The sequence below is a fragment of the Eptatretus burgeri genome, chromosome 12 (genome assembly GCF_056783735.1).
Source record: "Eptatretus burgeri isolate ZD-2024b chromosome 12, Ebu_testis_v1, whole genome shotgun sequence".
Classification (NCBI taxonomy): domain Eukaryota; kingdom Metazoa; phylum Chordata; class Myxini; order Myxiniformes; family Myxinidae; genus Eptatretus; species Eptatretus burgeri.
The window spans coordinates 34,752,859-34,774,080 of record NC_140972.1 but is presented as its reverse complement, the minus strand read 5'-3'; the positions used below and the strand labels follow the sequence as shown (position 1 = coordinate 34,774,080).

Sequence of the window (21,222 nt, the reverse complement as noted above, 5' to 3'; positions counted from 1 at the left end):
TGAATCATCCATCACTACAGGAAGTGTCGCTACAATCTGTAAGCGCTGTTGGCAGTCTTTTCCACATGCAGAAACTGCAAATGAACTGTTAACACAGCTGGCACAGTGACATTCTCAAATAGCCCAATACATTTCTGAATTGGGTGCAAACACTAAGTAACCAAGTTGGAGACATTTTTCATTGCACTTTCAGATTTAATTATCTATGATGATGTACACAGTGAGGCATTACTCATAAATTTAGGGTTAAGTAAAAGTAAGTGCAGTTTGTGAAAGGTTGTTTAGCCTTAATTTTTTCCAATTTTTAATCAAGCCCTCTATATTTGTCCTAATTTATTCCCGACATATTGTGACATCATAGTTACACCATGGTTTTGTAACAGCCAAAAATCTTCTTTCTGACTCGTTTGAGCTCATACCCAAGTATGATCTGGGTTAGCCCACATTGTTCAAGCCTGGGTATATTCCAGGCCAGGCCATTTTATACTTTGAGGTATACTCTGGGTTCGTCAATAACATACCTTACTCCACCAGTCCAGATTTAGGATTAGGGTTTGTGTAATTTGGACCATATCCTACCTGGGTTATAATGGGGTCTACGTCAGACTATCCCCATGTACAAACCAGTCAAAGAGAAGCGTTTTAGCCATTACACTTTCACAAGTGCACTGATGTAACTGTTTTTGTGCACACAATGGAATGCACATACGTTGCAGGTTGCTTGAGCCATTTCTGATGAAAAATAAAGCTGTTTCATCGACAAATCGCTTCCCTTTCTTACACATGAATAATGGAGCACTTCAAGCTAGCAAGGAATGAGATGAAGATCAAGCCCTCCCCCCTCTCTTTGTTTGTGTAAGTTGGAAGAGGGAAGGGATTTGAGTTTATATGACATGTCAACACTTTTTCATTTTCACAAACATTTTATAGGGGATTTCACTTTTAAAAGCAGAATAAGCCTCGGAACCGAGGATTGTTATACCATTTGCTTTTTCCTCTATCTCCATCGCTCGCTCCTGCCTCACCCCGAAACCTGATCATCAGAATCACAATCTGTGTTATGCACAATCCCCAATTGTTTCATGTCTGTTTCTCCATCTGCTCATCCTTCTTCATGAAGCTGATGAAGTTTAATCTCATGGATGGAAAATTGAACCTTGTTATGGGTCGTAGCAAATGCAGGTGAATATCAATGTAGGGAGAGCATGTATCAGAGTTTTTATTCTCCAGAAATGGAAACACTTTCAGAATTTATGAATAAGCCTTTGAAACTTTCAGTAAAATTTGCAGTTTGTGTTAGAAAGATTCAATCTTTAACTTCTGTAAACAAAAAGCCTAAACTTGCTTCTTACATTAATGAAATTCAAGGACCTACCTTGGGCCAAAAGTTGAGCTATTCTTGCTGATAGGCTGCTTTAAAATTTCTTTCACTTTGGAAAAGCTCAAAGGTCCATCCTCTGTGAAGCACCAATTAACACCTCAGCAAACAAACTAAAGTAAGAACAAATAACATACATTTTTAACACAGGAGAAATGAAGTGAAAGCTGTTCTGTGGCCAGGTTTTGCCAGATTACTGTACTGTACTGTACTTGCTTTAATCAAAAAGAATAAAGAGCCATCCATATATTATATGCACAAGGATAGAAGAGGTGGGGAAGGGGTAAAAATGATAAAAAAAAAAAGGAAAAGAAAGAGAAGGTGGCAGGATGGGAGAGCAAAATGAAGGGAGGAGAGTGTGAAAGGAGAGGGGAGAAAAGGGTACGGTTCAGAAGATGTCGGAGAGATGGTGAGGCATATGGGTGTGCGGAGTTAAAATTCTGTCATTCCATTGTTAATATGTATAGATGACACCGAAGACGTTGCAAGGTTTTCCCCGCTCCTCGGCTTTCTGACCTCCACTCTTCCCAGTCCAAAGCAATCGTAACGCCGACCATGTTTCATTGCCCTCAACAACATCTGAATGCAAATCGCTGAATCGGATATGGTAGAAGCTGAGTGTTGGTCAGATTATCACAAAGCGGTTACTTAAAAATAAAAATGCAGAAGCCACGGATTTGCTTGCCAGCTTTATAAGCATCCTAATAATTCCTCTTTCTAAATTGCCGATTGCATTGTGCTTGGGAAAAGCTGGTTTGTTACAGACTCCTGCAAAGTGTTCAGATCTCTACAAAAGGGCAGCATAAGATACGACCTGGCATCAGGCTCCAGTCCTTCTGCAGTCCAAAAAATAAAAAAAATTGTAACCAAAACACTGTTCCAACTTTTAAAGCCAAACAGTATAAATAATGATCTTGATTACTTTGCCTCTGGTTCCCAAACCATGACCTTGCAGGGTGCTTTGTGCAACAAAGTGATGACATAAATTATATTATTATGCTCTCAACTCGGATTATAATTCTTTGCTATTGTAGCCAATGGCTGCTGCTAACTTCAGTGCTTAGTGGTGTCAGTAGCCGTATGAAGCATTTGACAAACTGTACGTACGTACGAATCAAAGTTTGCACAGAATGCTTTTGCGACAATAGAGCATACAGGAAGAATATGAGAAGGCTGTGGCATGGTCAGTTACAGGTAATGTTTGATCTGTAATTACAGTGTATAGTAGCCTATTTAATAGTAGTCAAGTGAGGCAACAGCCACAAGCCCGAGGCCTCAATGCCTCGGGACTATTGTGGGACTCAATGCCTCGGGACCGAGGCTGAAGGTCTTCACGACTTTCTGATCAAAAATCTTGGGAACCTCGGCATCTCTTGAGGGCCGTAAATGTTGAGGGGGTCGCGATCAGCATGGCATCTCACACCTCATGTGTGATGTTCAAAGAGTGCGCACAGCCACAGGGTAGAGGAGGGAAAGGTGTTCGGCACCCTTTACGGGTAATTTGCGGCTGCTGTAGTGGTGAATGACTTCAGGAACTGTGTCAAAGGGCAGGCTGTTCTGCCCCAGGATGTACTTGTGCTCCTTCGTGCGAGACACCTTCATATGCATGAATCCTTTGCTGCTTCTGCATGCCACACAAGCATACCACAGTTTGCTTCATTTTAACAGGGTACAGTACCGAGTTACCTGCGGCCAATGATGTTTGTGTGGTTGCACTCTATATAGGACTATCTCATTTATGAAAAAGAGCGTGTGGAAGAGCAATACAGGCATTTGTAAATGTGGAACATAAACAGGTTGGAATTTTACATCAGACCTTCACTTTTAACTTACATCATAGGTTTTCATATATTAAGAGATACCTTTTAGTGTGCCTGTAGTCTGCATAGTGCCCTATGAAAATAACCACTCTAACCACAAATTTAAACAGCTAAAAAAAAATTGTACATTAAATGACATTGTAAACTTACTAAATGTCAGTTAATGGAGTGTAAGAATTATCACTGCAATTGTGCAGCATCCAAGTAGTGTAGCGGAGTAATTAGTGTAACCAGTAATAATTTAAAATAAAAAAGGCACAGATTTTCCCAGTTGTGATGTGTGCATGCCTCATTCTGGGATTGATTCCCAATGAAATGGCTCAAATGATAATTATCACTATGCAGTGTCAGCAGGAGTCACTACATTGTGCAGCATATTGCCTACGGAGGGGATGCTTGGGCTGGCAGTGAAAATGATAAGATCCTATGATAAATTTGGTGGCCCTGGAAAGACCAGTGGTGGCCCTGGAAAGAAAAATTCAAATCTTATGGTGGAATTAAGGTGATTGACCTCTGAATATTGGTCAATAACTGCTCCAACTGCCTTGAAAGACTATGAATGGTAAGCTTCCAGCATTAGATCAGTGCACATATGTAAATAATGCTCATCACTGGTTTATAAGAAATATCAATATTATGTTACAAATGGACACTTAGACCGATGGTTAACCCATGACACTTTATATTTGCTTTTTATATTCTCATCTGTATCTCCAATTGTATCTCATTTACATAAATACAGTAACAAGAAAAAGAGCAATCAGAGATTGCAGACCCTCACCAGGACTTGTTTTTTTGTGGCGTTTGTGTACTGGTGTGTTACGTAATTAATAAGAGACATAGTTAGAACTGCCACTTTATAACTGTTGGAAGTGATGATTGGTTCAGCCATTTCAGAGTACAGCATTTTTAAAGGTTAAAAAAAACAACAATGTGGCTGCCGAAACACGTGACCGATGACTTCATCAAAAAATTTTGTGGACCTATTTATCCCTAGATGACCCTCAAAATTTTTCATACCAATTTGCTTTCTTTTTTGGCATTTTTGGATGTGGAGGTTCACCGTAAGCATGATGGCTCCCTAAAGACTTCGGTTTACAGGAAACTAACCCACACCAGCAGATTACTGGATTTCAACTCCTGCAACCCAATCTCCCATGAACACAGTGTAGCACGGACCTTAGAAGCTTGGGCATTGATGCTGTCATCTTCCAAAACCGAAGCAATTAAATAAATCAGATTAGTTAGAGGAGTCCTGCTCAAAAATGGGTACAACAAGGGGATACTCCCCACATTGTAAGAACCAAAAAGGACAGAACAGAAGGAGCCAGACACACTTGGGCACTGTGTACTGCCATAAGACCTGGGTCTTTCTGAAAGGATTGGCAAGATAGTACATGGCTCACGGATTGGCGTAGCCTACAAGGCTCTACGCACCATCCTTAATGTCATCTCAAAACTAAAGGACCCAATACCAACTAGTGATAAATCTGGAGTAGTTTACCAGGCATCATGCAAAGACTGTGACCAATTCTTTATTGGTGAAACTGGAAGAAATTTGAAACAACGGCTATATGAATATGATAGAGCAATTAGGCTTGGAAAGGTGACCCAGTCAGCCAAAGCATGTCACTGCCTGCAATGTGGCGATAAATTTGACTTTGATAGGACCCGTGTCCGAGACACTACATCGAACAAACAACAGGTTGATTTTAGAAGCATGGCACGTGAAGAGCCGGGAAGGTGGTCCAACTGAGGAGACGGTGGACACACCCACACAATACACACCTCTGATGCAAATGGCGAAAACTGGATGGTGCAAACGGCTGGATAATGTGAGCAACAAACACCCAATCCCAAACACCACATCCAAATGTGCACAACACCCAATGAGAGCCTCAACACTCGCACAACCAACACCTTGTCAGGCCCAACCAGGACATGAAACCAGTCGTGTTCGTGCCCCAGAAACACTGAAACAACAAAAAGCGCACACACGTGCTCACCCACACACATACAACAACAATAATGTGTAAGTAAAAACAAAAAAGAGCAGAGAATCTCTTCATTGATGTGATTTGACATTTGTTTTTGCTTTTGCAAAATGTTTCTCTTCTTCACAAAGCACTCCTCCATTTGACCTCGAGCACCAGCATGTGACTGGAAATGAGCAGTTGTATCAAAATAAAAACCGGACACGTGCCAAGGCCCAGGGTCTATTGTGCCCGATGAAGCCGGCTGTGAAGCCGGCGAAATGTTGCCTGAGACTGGGTCTGCTCTCGCTTTTTTGCTCAAATTTGCGGAGTCGATCGAGTTTTTTACTTTTGGTTGGAAGCCCCTTCTTCTTCTAAAAAACAAACAAACATATGTATATATATATATATATATATATATATATATATATATATATATATATATATATATATATATATATATATATATATACACACTGATGAGCCAAAACATTATGGCCACCTTCCTAATATGCTGTTGGTCCTCAGTGTGCTGCCAAAACAGCGCCGACCCACCGAGGCATGGACTCTACAAGACCCCTGAAGGTGTCCTGTGGTATCTGGCACCAAAACATTAGCAGCAGATCATTCAAGTCCTATAAGTTGCGAGGTGGAGCCGCCGTGGATCAGACTTGTCAGTCCAGCACATCCCACAGATGCTCAATCGGATTTAGATCTGGAGAAATTGGAGTTCAGGGCAACACCGTGAATACTTCATCATGTTCCTCAATCCATTCCAGAACAGTGTGTGCAGTGTGACGGGGTGCATTATCCTGCTGAAAGAGGCCACTGTCATCAGGGAATAGCATTGCCATGAAGGGGTGCACCTGGTCTGCAACGATGTTTAGGTAGGTGACACGTGTCAAATTGATGTCCACATGAATGGCCGGACCCAGCGTTTCCCAGCAGAACATTGCCAAGAGCATCACACTCCCTCCACCTGCTTGTCGTCTTCCCATAGTGCATCCTGGTGTCATCACTTCCCCAGGTAAACGGCACACACATACATGGCCACCCAGGTGATCTCAAAGAAAACGGGACTCATTGGACTAGGCGACCTTCTTCCATTGCTCCAAGGTCCAGTTCTGATGCTCACGTGCCCATTGTAGGCACTTTCGATGGGGGACAGGGGTCAACATGGGCACTCCGACCGGTCTGCGGCTACGCAGCCCCATACGCAGCAGGGTGCGATGCACTGTGGATTGTGAAACATTCTTCCCATGACCACCATTAAAATTTTCTGTGACTTGTGCCACAGTAGACCTTCTGTCAGTTCGGACCAGACGGGATAGCCTTCGTTGCCCTCGTGCATGGATGAGCCTTGGGCGCCCAACACCCTGTCACAGGTTTGTGGTTTGTCCCTCCTCGGACCACTGTCGGTAGGTACTCACCACTGCTGACCAGGAGCACCCCACGAGCTTTGCCGTTTCAGAGATGCTCTGACCCAGTCGTTTGGCCATAAAACTTTGGCCCTTGTCAAAGTCGCTCAGGTCTTTACTCCTGCATCCAACACATCAACTTCAAGAACTGACTGTTCACTTGCTGCCTAATATATCCCACCCCTTGACAGGTGCCATTGTAACAAGATAATCAATGTTATTCACTTCACCTGTCAGTGGTCATAATGTTTTGGCTCGTCAGTGTATATGCACATACTCGTGAGGTGTGCTTACACATTGCGTAGGTATACGAAGCGTGTTTCCCCATTGTCTCAGGTCACTCACCTGCATTTGATTTTTCATTTATTTTCAACTAAAGTTAGGTGCAAGTGTATGCCATTGTGTACTGTGCTGGTGTCACGTTTGAACAAAATTTGACCATACATGTCAGAGAAATGGTTGGGGACACATTTTAGTAACAAAATGGCTGCCAGTCAGCCATCTTGGATCTGATCTCCAAAAATGACATGCATATGTAAGGCATCATTCATAATCTGTGTGCCAAGTTTGAACAAGATCGGTAAATACATGTCCGAGAAATGTTTGAGGACTTGTTCGATACCTGGGTTTTTTTTACAACGAAAATGGCGGCCTGTCTACCAGTCAGCCATCTTAAATCAGATCACAAAATGAAGTGAGTTGCACATGTATGCCGCCACGTACTGTGCTTGTGCCAAGTTTGAACAAATTCGGACCATGCATTTTTGAGAAATGGTTGGGGACACATTTAAGTAACAAAATGGCTGCCAGTCGGCCATATTGGATCTGATAGCCAAAAAAAAAAAGACATACATATGTTAGCCATCATTACTTATCTGTGTGCCAAGTTTTAATAAGATCGGTAAATGCATGTCCAAGAAATAGTTGAGGACGTGTTCAATACCGGGTTTGTTTTTTTACAACTAAAATGGCCACCAGTCTACCTGTGGGCCATCTTTGATCAGATCGCCAAATGAAGTGAGTTCCACGTGTATGCCGTCATGCACTGTACTTGTGCCAAGTTTGAACAAATTCGGACCATGTATGTCTGAGAAATGGTTGGGGACACATTTAAGTAACAAATGATCCACCAATCGGCCATCATGGATTTGATTTCAAATAAAAATGACGTGCATATGCAAGCCATCATTCATTATCGGTGTGCCAGGTTTGATTAACATCGGTAAATGCATGTCCAAGAAATGCTTGAGGACGTGTTCAACATTGAGTTTTTTTATAACTAAAATGGCCGAAGTCGGCCATCTTGGATCTGATCTCAAAAAAAAATGATGTGCTCATGCAAGCTATCATTCATTGCCTGTCAGCCAAGTTTGAACAACATCATTAAATGCATGTCCAAGAAATGCTTGAGGACGTGTTCAACATTGAGTTTTTTTTTATAACTAAAATGGCTGCCAGTCGGCCATCTTGGATTTGATCTCGAAAAAAACATGATGCACATATGTAACCCACCATTCTTTATCCGTGTGCTAACCTTGAATACGATTGGTAAATGCATGTCAGAGAAATGGTTGAGGACGTGTTTGATACCGGGTTGTTGTGTTTTTTACAACTAAAATGGCTGCTAGACGGCCATCTTTGATTGCATCACGAAACAAAATGATGTGCTTATGTATACCATCATGTGTTGTCTGTGGGCCAAGTACAAATAAAATCAGTCCATACATGTCTGAGATGTGGTTGTAGACGCATGCATACACGCACGCACGCACACACACAGACATGAAAATCGAAAAAAAATACATAAGCCCTCGTTTCGGACGAAGTCCAATCCGGGCTAATAACCAAATTTATACACAACATACCTTGATATAAACTACCGGTAAGAGCGAGTACGTCAATCCTTTTCCTTCATAAACAATTGAAATTCTTCTTAAGACACTTTTGAAGAATTTTGTTCTAAACTTGTGGAATAGTATTCCATGATTCCTCCAAGATCTTCCAAAGATCATCTCATTTGCTGGGATTCTTTTTGACTTTTTCTTTCTCCAAATCATCCCAACAGCTTCAATGATATTGAGATCTGGGGCTTTGAGATGGTTATCCCATGATTTAAAGGACTCCAGCTTCCTCTTTCCTTTGCAAATACGTCTTAATTATTCCAGCTGAGTGTCTTGGATCATCATTTTACAACAACATGAAGTTTGGACCAATAAGTCTTGCATCACTGAGGATATCATGGTGGATCAAAATTTGTTTGTATCTTGCAAAGGTGCGTGGTTCTGGATGCATGTGGCAGCATCTTTGTGCAGTAAATATTTTTCATACTGCATAATGCCTCGCTTTAATATACCAGTGAGGTATTTTGCAATATAGTGAACATTTACTGCAAGAAGATGGTTCCACACGTCATACGTCCAGACCACCTCTGCCTGGAAGAGAGAATGGGCTGCAGCTCCTTCTCTAAAGAGTCTGCGGAAAAGCCGACCTCTGCTAAATATTAAGCAAGAGGTGAAACATAATCTATTCCACATTTGTCAAAATCTGGATCAGGCTGTCATACAGCAAATCATTGATTCGACGTCTTCATGGGTTAAAGCATTGTGAGTCTCCAAATGACATGTTACCAGATACTGATATATGTTGTCCATTTGATTATGTTTGTATCACAGATTGTTAAAATAATGTTTGTTTTCCATCAGGGGAGTTCATTTTATTCTGGCCGGGCACTGTGCATGGCAGAATGACAATCAGCCACAATTTACTTTGCATTGGGGTCACTCTGATAGCTTACGTTTTTAATTTGGTTTAGTACGTTGGACTTGTTACCAATTGATTGGTGTACATGCAAGTTTTAGCATCATGGTGAAAAATAATATTACCTTATGAGCCAGCACATAAGCAAGCGACTTTGCCACTGCTGAGCTATCCTGCCTGCCCCATCTTGTTACTCTCATTTGCCATGCTGAAATCGATTTCATGGGTGGGTGCAGTTGTGCTGAGGTCATTGCCATAGCGCTGTGAATCCTGCTCACCATACCTTTCCCAATTCACTCCGTGGGTGAAAAGCTATAAGTAGGATTATAAGTTCTTCCTCCCCCAAAAAAAATTACCATTCCTTCCATGCATGGCCGAGAAACCATAAGGTGACACAAGTGACCGTTGGAGCCCTAATGAGTGTTCTTAGCACAATATCTTAAAAAAAGAACTGTGGACAGGGAGGATCAGGTGTCATAAAGGCATAGAACAATCTTAGATAACGATTATACCACATCTGCCCTGGTATGAATAAAAGATGACAACATGATATAAAAGAGACTATTAACCTGCTCTATAGCATCAAGGCATTCCTGTTTGTTTGAAAGGATTGTCCATGGAAGCTATCAAACACAATTTCTGTAAGTTAAGTGTCAGTACTCTGTCATTCACAATCAATTATGGTAAGAAGTGAAGTGAACAATCACAGCTATCGATCAAACAATTTTTGTAACAAAAGACTGGCCTCGCCAGCTTTCATGTTTGCAGAGCATTGTCGATAAGAAAGAGTTGTCTGAGAAAGAAGCAATCCATCATTATTGCGCTGCAATAATTCATTACGAAGGTAGCAAGCAATCCATCGTGACTATGGTGGTCCGTTGGCACATCAGTTATTTCGGTGAACGGCTTCGATCTACTCAGGACTACGCTATCACTATTCTTTCTTAATTATTTATTCCTGTATCATCTCAAAGAACTGCCATTTATGGGTGGTCATTGCAGTTTTCTGTAAAACTATTACATGATCAAAGTGAAAGAATTTGGGATTAATAAATACAACTCATTATCAATGCACATAGTAAACAGACTCGGTGGCACAATAGTTGGAGCATCTTTTCAGTCTGGGAGGTTGGTGGTTTCAAACCTGAGCATAATCATCCCAAGTGATTTAAAAATGATATATGCCGCATCCTTATTGATGCTCAGCATTTACAAAAGGAGAGAGAGAACGGCCAAACAACCATAGCTTGGCAGACTTTGCCTATTGCATTATGGAGTGCTTTTGAATGGCTTAAATGACAGATATATTGGTGAGATACAAATGCTGTGGATTATTAATTATTATCATTATTACTACTACTATTGTTAAACAGCAAAACACGAGCTGACGCATACAACAACCTGTACTCCTCGACAAACAACGTGTGATTCTGAAGTTTCAAGTGCAAAATGAAAAACCAATTTTTTTTTTTAAATTCGGAATTTGCATTGAATATCTTCAAACATTTGAAAATCCAATTAATTAATTTCGTCATTGTAATTGGCAAATCACTGGCAAGTATACACACGACGAAATACCGAAGAAAAATATCGTAGGGCAACAGTGCCATGTTGCTCATTTTTTATTGTAAAAATGAAGACAATAAAATCTGATCAAGCAGAGGACAACCACCAGTAATCATCTTGCAAAGTAAAGATTGTTCTCTTTTACGTGCCGGATAACCGATACATGTTTTCACTGACATCACAAGAGGATGAGCTCTCTCAAAAGGGTAACCTGGTAAGAAAAAGAAAAAAACACTAGGTGGATTGCATTTGCTTTGGCAAGGGAATTCTAGGTCAGGAATTTGGATTTTCACCAGGCATACCATGACATTATGGCATATTCTTTTTGTGCCTCCACTGACGAAGTCGCCAAAGGCATTATGTTTTCCGGTCGTCCGTCCGTCTGTCCGTCCGTCTGTACGTCTGTCCATGCGAAAAAATTTTTTAATGCCTGGAAAGCCATCATGAAATATTTAACCCCCATTAGAGAGTACTCGCAGGTGCAAGTGCAGTCGTTGCCTTAAGATCCCATCAAAAGCAATTCACACTCTACATACGCGGCAACTCCTTGCGTAATAATAAGCATGAACACGACAGTCAGTTATTCATTCGTGGACAATTGAACCCAGACTAAATAACTCACAAAGGCGAGCAAATTATCTGTGAGGTGGAATCAAACGGTGCACAAAAAGCTTGGTTATATCACTTTCTGTCTGTCTGCATGTCTGTCTGTGTGTGACACCAGTTACGCCCAAACTACTGCGCCTATTGCCACCAAACTTGGCATATGTACCAAGTTCGACCCCGTGGTGAACATGTGCTACTTGGATTAATCTGCAGTTGCGGGGGTTCGGGAGGTAAGGTTGATGAAAATTCTCTATGTGAATGTGTATTATATAGCTCCACCCGGTGGTGGTGGCAGAGGGTATTACAAGTGTGGTGTGGAAATAACTTGTATTTTGCACTGTACACGTCCCCAGAGATGGGAAGCTCCAAAGATAACCTCGAATCAGGTGAAGCAGGGGGCGGGGGGGCTGGAGGGAGGCGAAGGGATGGGTTGGGAGTCCGGAGGGAGTTGGGTGGGAAGAGGCAGGGGTGAGTGGAGTGAGGGGAAGGGGTGGGATTGGAGGAGACAGGGGTGGGAGGAGGGAGGGGAAGGGGTGGGGTGGGAATCTGGAGGGAGGGGTGTGGGGTGGAGTAAGGGAGGGGAAGGGATGGGAGTGATGGAGGGGAAGGAGCGGGAGGAGGGACTTGGCGTTGCCAGGTACCCCTACTAGTACATAATAATTTGATGGCCTCTTAATTATTAAGTAAAATTACTGTTTTATAAAATTCCAAAAACATTCAATGCTGGGACAGCAAAGTATTCTAATGAGCTATTTAGCTTCAGCCATTCCCGAAACGACAGGAGAGACTGTTGTAATCGGTCCGTGAGTGTGAGTTTGTGAGGACACACACATATCTACTTTCATATTGACCACTCATTCCCATAACTACCCTGGCAAGCATCTGCAGTGTAGAATGCCCAGCCTTGTTTCAGAATGTATTGCACTCCTGGTGCCATTTCCAAGTTCAAAATGCTTTATGATACTTTACCATTGCCCACGCAGAGAGGTCATGGTGAACCTCACTGCATCGTACAATGAACATCACTCTCTGAAATGTACATTCACTGTTGGGAGGAATGATGTAACACAATTGTGTGCAAATGTGTCATTATTTCCAAGTGCACGCTTTAGTGCCATCAAACAATTATTATGTCATTGATTACTTGGTGACATTGCATTTGGAATCCTGAGATTGTGGCCAAAAAAAATGATCTACACGATGTGCGTCGCTCATATGTTTGAAGGTGCTTTCTCTCATTCATTTTTATCTGTGTGTAGCATTTCCTCGGTGTCACGTCCATCACGCAATTGTCCACTTGACATCTGTGGCACCATACGGTGGAGCAGCTGTTCTCTTTTTGCAACACCACCTCCCAATCCATCCCAAATGGAAGGCTTCAAGATCTCCCTATTATTGTACGCAACTTGTGAGAATGCACTCCGAGTTGGCCGTTTTTAACTCCGGCCTACCCGAACACGATGTGCTCTCATCTGAAGTTCATTGGACAGGACCAGGAGTCTGGCATAAAGGTTTATGAGTTACTTTGGAACCAGATAAGCTCATGTTTTGGCAGCCAGAATGACTGCCTGCTGAATTAATTGGCAATCATAACACCGTGCTCTGAATAACCTTTTTACAACCTCTATTACACTCTTCTTTTCTTGGCAGCAAGGTAACTCTACATGTGTCTACTTTTTAAAACCCCTCTCCCCCCCCCCAAAAAAAAAAAGACAATCAGCTATGTAGGCCCAGAGTTTCACCAGGCAAGTGAAAAGTGAGGGGCAGTGAGGGGCAGTTGGGGCGGCATGCCCCTGGGGAACGCAGTAATACATGCTGTCCAACTCTCCATGACATGCGATCTCCTCTTATAGAAAGCAGAGAGAGCTAAAAGGCGTGCTGGGACAGAGCGAAATTCGATCAAGAGGCAAACGGTCTGCTTAGGGCAGAGGAGGAATTTGTGCCTCATGCTGCCCTCATCTCTGTGGCTTCAACAATGCAGTTTACAATTACCTTTTTTTCCAATTTTATTTTCGGTAAAAGGTTTCAAAATGGACCACGGACATTCGATTTTCAATTAGAGGCTTTTAGAAAGAGGCTTTCAGCTGTGAATGCCTGTATATACAAGGACATAATAACTTAGAAATTAGAGATGGCTGCCATAGTGGGGATTTTTTTTTTTTAATATATCTCTCTCTCTCCCCCCCCCCCCCCCCCCCGTCTCTGTCTCTCTCTCTCTCTCTCTCTCTCTCTCTCTCTCTCTCTCTCTCTCTCTCTCTCTCTCTCTCTCTCTCTCTCTCTCTCTCTCTCTCTCTCTCTCTCTCTCTCTCTTTCCCTTGAGATTCATTGTACAATGTGCTCGGACAGCAGCATGAATGATAAAATGTATTAGTGAGAAGCAATGTCAAACACATGCAGGGTAACCCAGGGCGACAGCTTTCGGAAATGTCGCTCAGCATGGCGCCGTCACTTATCTCCATGTCGGCCTTGCAATTTTTTGTGTGTAGGTTAGGGAAGCTGTTCGAGGGACAGAAAGGGGGTCGGGTCTGGGGGTCGTACGTGTTTGTGCACAAAATGTAGCTGTACTCTCGTGATGAGGTTTTCTTAGCTAAGAAGCAAAGCATCGATGAGTGACGCAATGCAGACACGTTCCACTATGTTTTTGTGTCGTTCTCTGTGGTTGATGCGAGAACAATGTCCTGTTTTAAAGTACTCGGGGGGGGGGGGGCATCAAGATGACGGGCACACAAAACTCAAGACAGCACAGAGGATTACAATACACACAAAGTTTATATGGATTACGTCTGATGGATTATTTACAATAAGGGAATGGGAAGCAGGAACGGGTCAAAATGGTAGGCTGGATTTCTTTGATGTGTCTCAGGCGTTAATGTGAAATGCACAAACATACGGTGTATAGGCACAGACTTGATTGTTCCTGAAATTGTGGGCGATGTGTAAGCATAACCTCGCTCGCTTCCAAAATGTTTTTTTTTAAACCCGGATAGTGTATAGGCACAGAACGCTGCTTTGATTGCTTAATGCCTCAAAAAACAAACAAACTCGTGTTATGTAATGAAACCAAAACATGGCTATTACTTATGTGTATATATATATATATATATATATATATATATATATATATATATATATATATATATATTACATCATGTTTATGTAGCTTAGATGGATTCCAGTTCCACTGGACCTTGAGGAATTATCCTATGGACTGGAAGGCTTAAAGCCTGGGGCCTACACAAACAACCGTGTGCCTCAGAAGCCCGTGATGCTGACAGACTGCAACCTCTAGCCATTTGATGATGCTTTTAATAGTTACTTTTTGGTCTTTTTCACACCGAAGACAAAACTTATAGCAAAGCCATCATGACGATTGTAAATAAAACACTTCTGTTTGGAGCCATTTTACCTGATGTCCTGTGAAGCCAATTATTTAATTATATTGGGTTACAAAAAAAAAAAATCACTTTTTCTGAAAAAAAAATTCTGATTTCACTTTAGATTTTGATACAATTATTTAGGCCATGAGGGCCGATCATCAGACGAGGAACCGCGAGGAGGAGTGATGTAAGGGACACATCGGCCATTTTGGAGTTAATGCCATATAGTACTATTTTAATCCTTCCCCTATCGTCCGAGCCTATCATCATCATCATATCATTAAAAAAATGTCGGTTACATTACTCCTCCTCACGGGGCCTCAAATATGGAATCGAATTTCGAATATCAGCTTTCAAAACCTAGGAAAAACGTCATGATTAGCTATCTTGACACAGATATACACCATAACATGGATCTTGCCCAAGGTGGAAAACCCCCTTAGGGAAGGGGGGAAATTAAGTCGTGACAACCTCCATCGTGTGACCCTTGGTCCTCCTGTCAAGTTTGATTGGGATTGGATAAGTAACGACTGAATGTATCGCGGTCAGACAAACACCAAATTGTGGGGTGGATTAACAGGGGTAGAAAAGATCATGGTTTTGAATGGGGGAAGATAAGAGATGGTGGTGGACAGCTGTTTTGAAGACCTGGAGGGAAGAGTGGGATTGAAGAGTGTGTGGGAGTTTGTTCCAGAGCGGGGGGGGAACAGAGGAATGAAAGAGTGAAGGTGAACAGTGATTCTTGATTTTGGCAGTTTCACCAGAAAGGGGTTGTTGGCAGACCTTGAGCGCCCTGCAGAAATATGGGGGGTGGGGGTGGCAGATCACAGACAGAGCAGGAGGGGGGTGAGGCCAGAGAGGTGACAATAAAAGACAGAAAGACCACCAACCTGCCTGTGGTGAGGTCGGTGGTCTTTCTGTCTTCACACGGTGGTTTAAAGTCTATGTCCAAATTTTGACAAATACCTTGATGTCGCAGTTCTTCATATTTATATAATCTAGTTGCTTATTGGTGTGAGGTTGGGACAAGGAGCGAAATTAATTCGATACTTTCTGTCCATGTATCAAATTAATTTTGACCCTCATCCAATTCACCAAAAAGGTTTGTGCAAAATCTGGAATTCCTCTTAACTCATCTTTGTGTGGTAATGATCTGAATTTATGCCTAAAGGGTAGAAATTCCCATCAAGCTGACATCAGATCTCTGAAGGAACATGGCTTTTCTATTGCTTTGTTGTGATGTTTCAATTTACAAAGTGAGATGAATTAAGGTCCCAAAGAACTCCAGCAATTTCTAATTCTCGACTTCTTATGACACCATGTCCAAACATTGAATACATGGCCTCAAATACCTCGATAATTATTTGGGGAGGGGGGGGGTCATCGATGAGCAAGATCATCACAAGAGGTATCATTCTTCACCCAGTTCATACAGCAAATCTTGAGGAGGTGTCAAATGTAAGAGTGTACCATTGCTCGATTAAAGGCAAAAGTTGTGGTGATGTGAAGCATTGTTCCTGCTCTATAGACTATGGATATATATTATAGTAAGCATCCCATCATGGGATCACTTAAGGGTGGATATGAGGTATAAAATAACATTATCAATTTACTTAGATATTGTCCGTTGAAAGGTTTGCATTCCTCTGTAGGTTATAGAGAGAAGAACAATACAAGAGAAATCTGTGTTGAAAGAGCACCAATAATGGTATACAAACATCACACGCTCGTCAACGTTCGTTCAGGGAGCCTGGGCGACAATAGCGTGAGGACGGAGACCTTGGCATGGCGGCGAGAGGCAGTTTGATCTAACCCTTGAACTCCTGCAGACATTACTACATCCCTGCTGGGCCTGGAAAAAGCTTTCGAAGCATGCGCAATAAATCGGAAACGCACAGGAGAAAACAGAATGAAACTCGACACCCCAGTGTGGATTGACACAGGTTAACCCGGGTACTTCCATTACAAGATTCCTGCTGAGAAATTGGGCCAACAATAAATATAAAAAAAAACACACTGAAACCTTTTATAGACACTTTGGGCCTTCCTCTCCAGAAGAAGCTACTTTTCTTCAGCCCACGAGGCTCATCGAGCAGAATAAGCTTTTTTAAAGACCCACACCTGGATAGAAACTGCAACACAGAATCCAAACAATGCGTTTTCCTGCTGTTTCATGATTTGGTCCTTTGGGTGAAATTTTAAAAAGGAACCAAATAGTTTTGTAACAGAAACATAAATGCTGCTTCCTTAAACTTCAACAAGCCTAATTATGCTGCTTCGTTTCGAAATCACACTTTTCTGCTATTTCAATACAAAAAAAAAAATGTCCACAGTAGATTGTTGTGATCCCAGTGATATATTTATCAATGTGAATGGAAGGAGAGCTCGAGGCCGTCCGAGGAAAACGTGGGATGTGTTGCTGAGAGATGATCTTCGAGTTAAAGGTCTAGCAAGAGGGATAGCAAGGGACCGTGCAGCCGAGAAAGCAGCCATGAGGTGAACCACGGCTTACACATGCAAGCATGCAAATGGCTGTAAAACGATGATGATGATGATGATGATGATGATAAGTAATTTAATCAAATATCCAATACATTGTCTCCAAGTATGTATTCATCAAGTATCTTCATATGCAGCACATGGTTGCGGGTATCATAATTTGCTGGGGGCACAGCTGTGCAATTGATACAGAGGTTAGAGGTTAGAGAATTAATTTGTAATTTGTTTCAGGGTGCCGGTGACAGCTCATCTGCTCTTCATGAAGGACGCATGGGATCTTTAATGTCCAGCAACTAATGCTGGAAGATGGGATGGAGACTGCATTGAAGAGATGGCTGAGAAAACTACAATGTGTAAAGTATATGCTGTAATCACATTAAATGTTGCATGACCATTGTAACTGTTTATATCTGTTTTGGATGTTTGAGAAGACCATGTTTGTGATAATAGCACATTTGAATTCTTCCACTTCCATCTTCCTCTAACATAGCCTTTGTAAACAACTCTGTACCTCCTCTCCTTCTCATGTGTAATCTTGATGAACCAGATATCACATCTAAATTCATACCAAAGAATCGGGTTAGGGTTATTTCCAATCACCGCTTTCTTTACAAGCCTGGCTTTACACATTGCTCGAATGTGATCTCTTGCATAGAATCATGCAAGCAGAGAATTGCCATCGTATGAGGCTATGACACTAGAAAACAGCTGCCTATGGCTAGCTTAGTTTCAAATTATCTCTTTATACTTTGGCTTTCTCCTAGTCAGGTGCTTTCTTCCTTCCTGCATGCTCTTTCCGCAGGGGCCGAATTTGTGCCGTTATTGTCTGAGATTGTTTCCCTTATGTTGATCTTATTTGTGTGTTGCTCAAGAGGACTGGGTTGGAAATGTGACATGGGTGTGGTGTGTGAAACGGCTTGCTTCTGTGGCACGTCGTTGCCCTGTCTTGCATTTCCTTGTTTCTCTGATGGTACATTGCCCTGCCGGAATAAAATGAACATTCGTCTCGTAGTAAACAAACTTTATGTTAACAATCCGTGATACGAGCACAATCTAATGGACTCCAGATATTAGTATCGGGAACAGCATGTCCTTTGGAATCGTGTAGTGCTTGAACCAGTGAAGATGTTGAATCAAGGATTTTCTGCATGACATCCTGATGGAGATTTTGCCAAAATGTCGAGTCGATGTTGTCCCTGCCCTTGCTTATTACTTGGCAGAGGTAGGCTTCTCGGTAGATCCCAATCTGTACCTTACCAAACTTATTTGGCGACATTCCTGTTGTTGGAGATTGTGGTGCCCAGGGAAGAAGCTACAGCCCATTCCATCTCTTCCAGACAGAGGTGCTTCTGGACATATGACATGTTGGACCATCTTCCTGCAGTAAATGTGTTACATACTCCATTGCATATGCACGCGCACAAAATTTTGCTGAGAACATATGTATCAAGAGTTGCGGAAAAGCCGACCTCTGCCAATTGTAATACAAAAGAGCTGCAACAAAATCTACTCCCACATTTGGCAACATGTCAATCATGCTATCATACAGAGAACTATCGATTCGATGCATTCACAGGTTCAGGCACTGTATGATGCCAAAATAAACGCTACCAGATCCTACTATACATGGATTCCATTTGAATGGGTGGTTATCACAGATTATTAGAATAAAGTTTGTTTACAATCAGGGGTGTTCATTTTATTCTGGCAGGACATCATTTAATGCAGCATAACAGAAGTGTCACTTGCTTGAGATCAAACAAACATTTACGACCTGCAGTATGGATGTCATGACAAAGCCATTCAGGAAGAAATTCTTCATGAATGAGGAATGTCAAGTATGATATTTAGATGTATATTCTATCCTGAACCAAGTAAGGATAGAAATTTACTATCTCACAAGACTGAGAATGACCAAAAAATACAAGAAATTTTTCATCTTAACAACAAAGGCAGCTCAAAGTTGTTGGTGATGTAGAAAATTTCCTTTACTCACAATTATTCCATTGTTATCCTTCCTCATAGGTCAAAACTAACAATGGTGGTTGAAACTAATATTGGTACACACACTCTCATGTGCAGCTTTGTGGCTGCTGGTTGTATCATTGGTTAGAGATGCAGCTATGCCACTGATGCAGTGCCTCCATTACCAGTACACTGGTACTCATTTTGCCAACCTCAGGAGGATGACAAGCTGAGTCAACCTCTCCTGGTGTTAATTCAGCAGTAAGCAAGGCTCAAACTCAGGATCCATGGATCCCAAGCTAGCTACCCGAACCACTAAGCCAACACCAGGCTTACTAATATTGGTGAACAGGTGGAACATTTGAATTTTTTCTTTTTTTGCATACAGGGTTGAGGATTGTGGAGGAGGTAGAACACAAAATGGCCAGAACATAACAGAACCAAAAGAACAGTGGAAAGAGAGGACAGGGAGACACATCAACAGGAGGTTTGTGGGACAAAATTGAAGGAGACTTGGAGGGACAAGAGATGTGGGGAAGAATGAGAGCAAGGGGAGGACCCAGGGGGTGAACAAGATGGATACAGCCACAAACTTTCAATCACAGAAGTGGAAGGAAAAACTGGAAACCTGGAAAGAGGTGGGCTTGGGGTGGTTAATGGGGGGTAGAAAAGATCATGGTTGTTGATGGGAGATGACCTGAGATGGTGGTGAACATCTTGAAGCCCTGGAGGGAATAATGAGGTTTGAAGAAACAGAGGAAGTTGGTTTTACAGGGGGCAAACAAGAAGAATGAATGAGTAGAGGTGAGCAGTGAGTCTGGATTTTGGGAGTTTCACCAGAAGGGGGTTACGGACAGACCGCTTTAGCTCTGCATAAACGTGGTGGGAGGGGGAGTGGATAGAGAAAAGGAAGAGCAGAGGGTGCAAGACCAGAAAGGAGGATGTAGAAGACAAAGAGACCACCCATCTGCAATGTGAAAGGTCCAGAGACTCAGCTTCATCATAAGAGATACCGATGATTTTGAAGGCCTTGGTTTCCACAGCCTTATGCTGAGCAAGGTGTGAGGCAGGAATGCCAGCACATAGGGGTGAGCAGTACTTCATCAAGCTGTGGATGAAGGCTTTCTAAGAGAATAAAAGTGCGGATGTGCCAAGGAAAGACTCTGCATAATGAGGGTTTCCCAGTTGGTGGCTGGCTTTGGAAGCCAACTTACATGTGATTTGCCCCCAAAATAATGGCTGATAGTGAGGCCCAAAGGTATGAGTGACTTAACTACTTCAAGAGGACTGTTGAGAAAGTTGATGGAGCAGGACTGGGGGGGGGGTGCTCACCAAATGGTCTTTATGGAGAGACAGAGTGAGAGTGAGATTAGTCAGGATGAAAAGGACATATTCCAGGCTTGTGACTATCAATGTCTGCAGAGAGGGAAGAGGGTGCTACCTGCCTAAATGATTGAGGAGAGATGTTGGGGCAGAGGTTACTTACCCTGTGCATTCATTACTTTAAACTTACAAGCCCCAGATACGACCTTCCCATCACTGTTAAGAAGCACCCAAACCAGATGCAGTGTCTCGCAATCCGTATCTTAACTTACGTCTGCTATGCCTGGTACATCTTGCTCCCATGTGAATAATAGCTGGCACAAGATGTGTGTATTTTCACGGCGTGAAGATGTCCTTTGTCGAAGAGTCGGTGGCCATTGCTCTTGGTAGAGACACACAGCATCGTCTTTCCAATTGCAGACATCCATTTTTTGCAGACATCCATTTTTCTATCGTCTTTCCAATTGCAGACATCCATTAAATAAATCACCAATCCTGCCATGACTACAGGAGGAATTCCCACAAGGTTCAAAGTTCATT

The 21,222-nt window shown here is 42.3% G+C and overlaps 1 protein-coding gene across 3 annotated transcripts in view; it reads right to left on the bottom strand.

Annotated features, from left to right (window-relative positions):
- Nucleotides 1–1,195: 1,195 nt before the first annotated feature.
- LOC147015397 (SH2 domain-containing adapter protein D-like) overlaps nucleotides 1,196–21,222 on the bottom strand; it is a 146,974-nt gene continuing 126,947 nt past the window's right edge. The window contains exon 6 of one of the 3 annotated variants that reach the window (XM_085850112.1): nucleotides 1,196–3,002. In XM_085850112.1, the coding sequence (XP_085706238.1) occupies nucleotides 2,816–3,002 (187 nt within the window). In that variant the 3' untranslated portion in view covers nucleotides 1,196–2,815. Of the gene's footprint in view, nucleotides 3,003–14,767; nucleotides 15,689–21,222 lie in introns of those variants that run through there. The other 2 variants (XM_085850111.1, XM_085850110.1) reach the window with 2 other exon arrangements.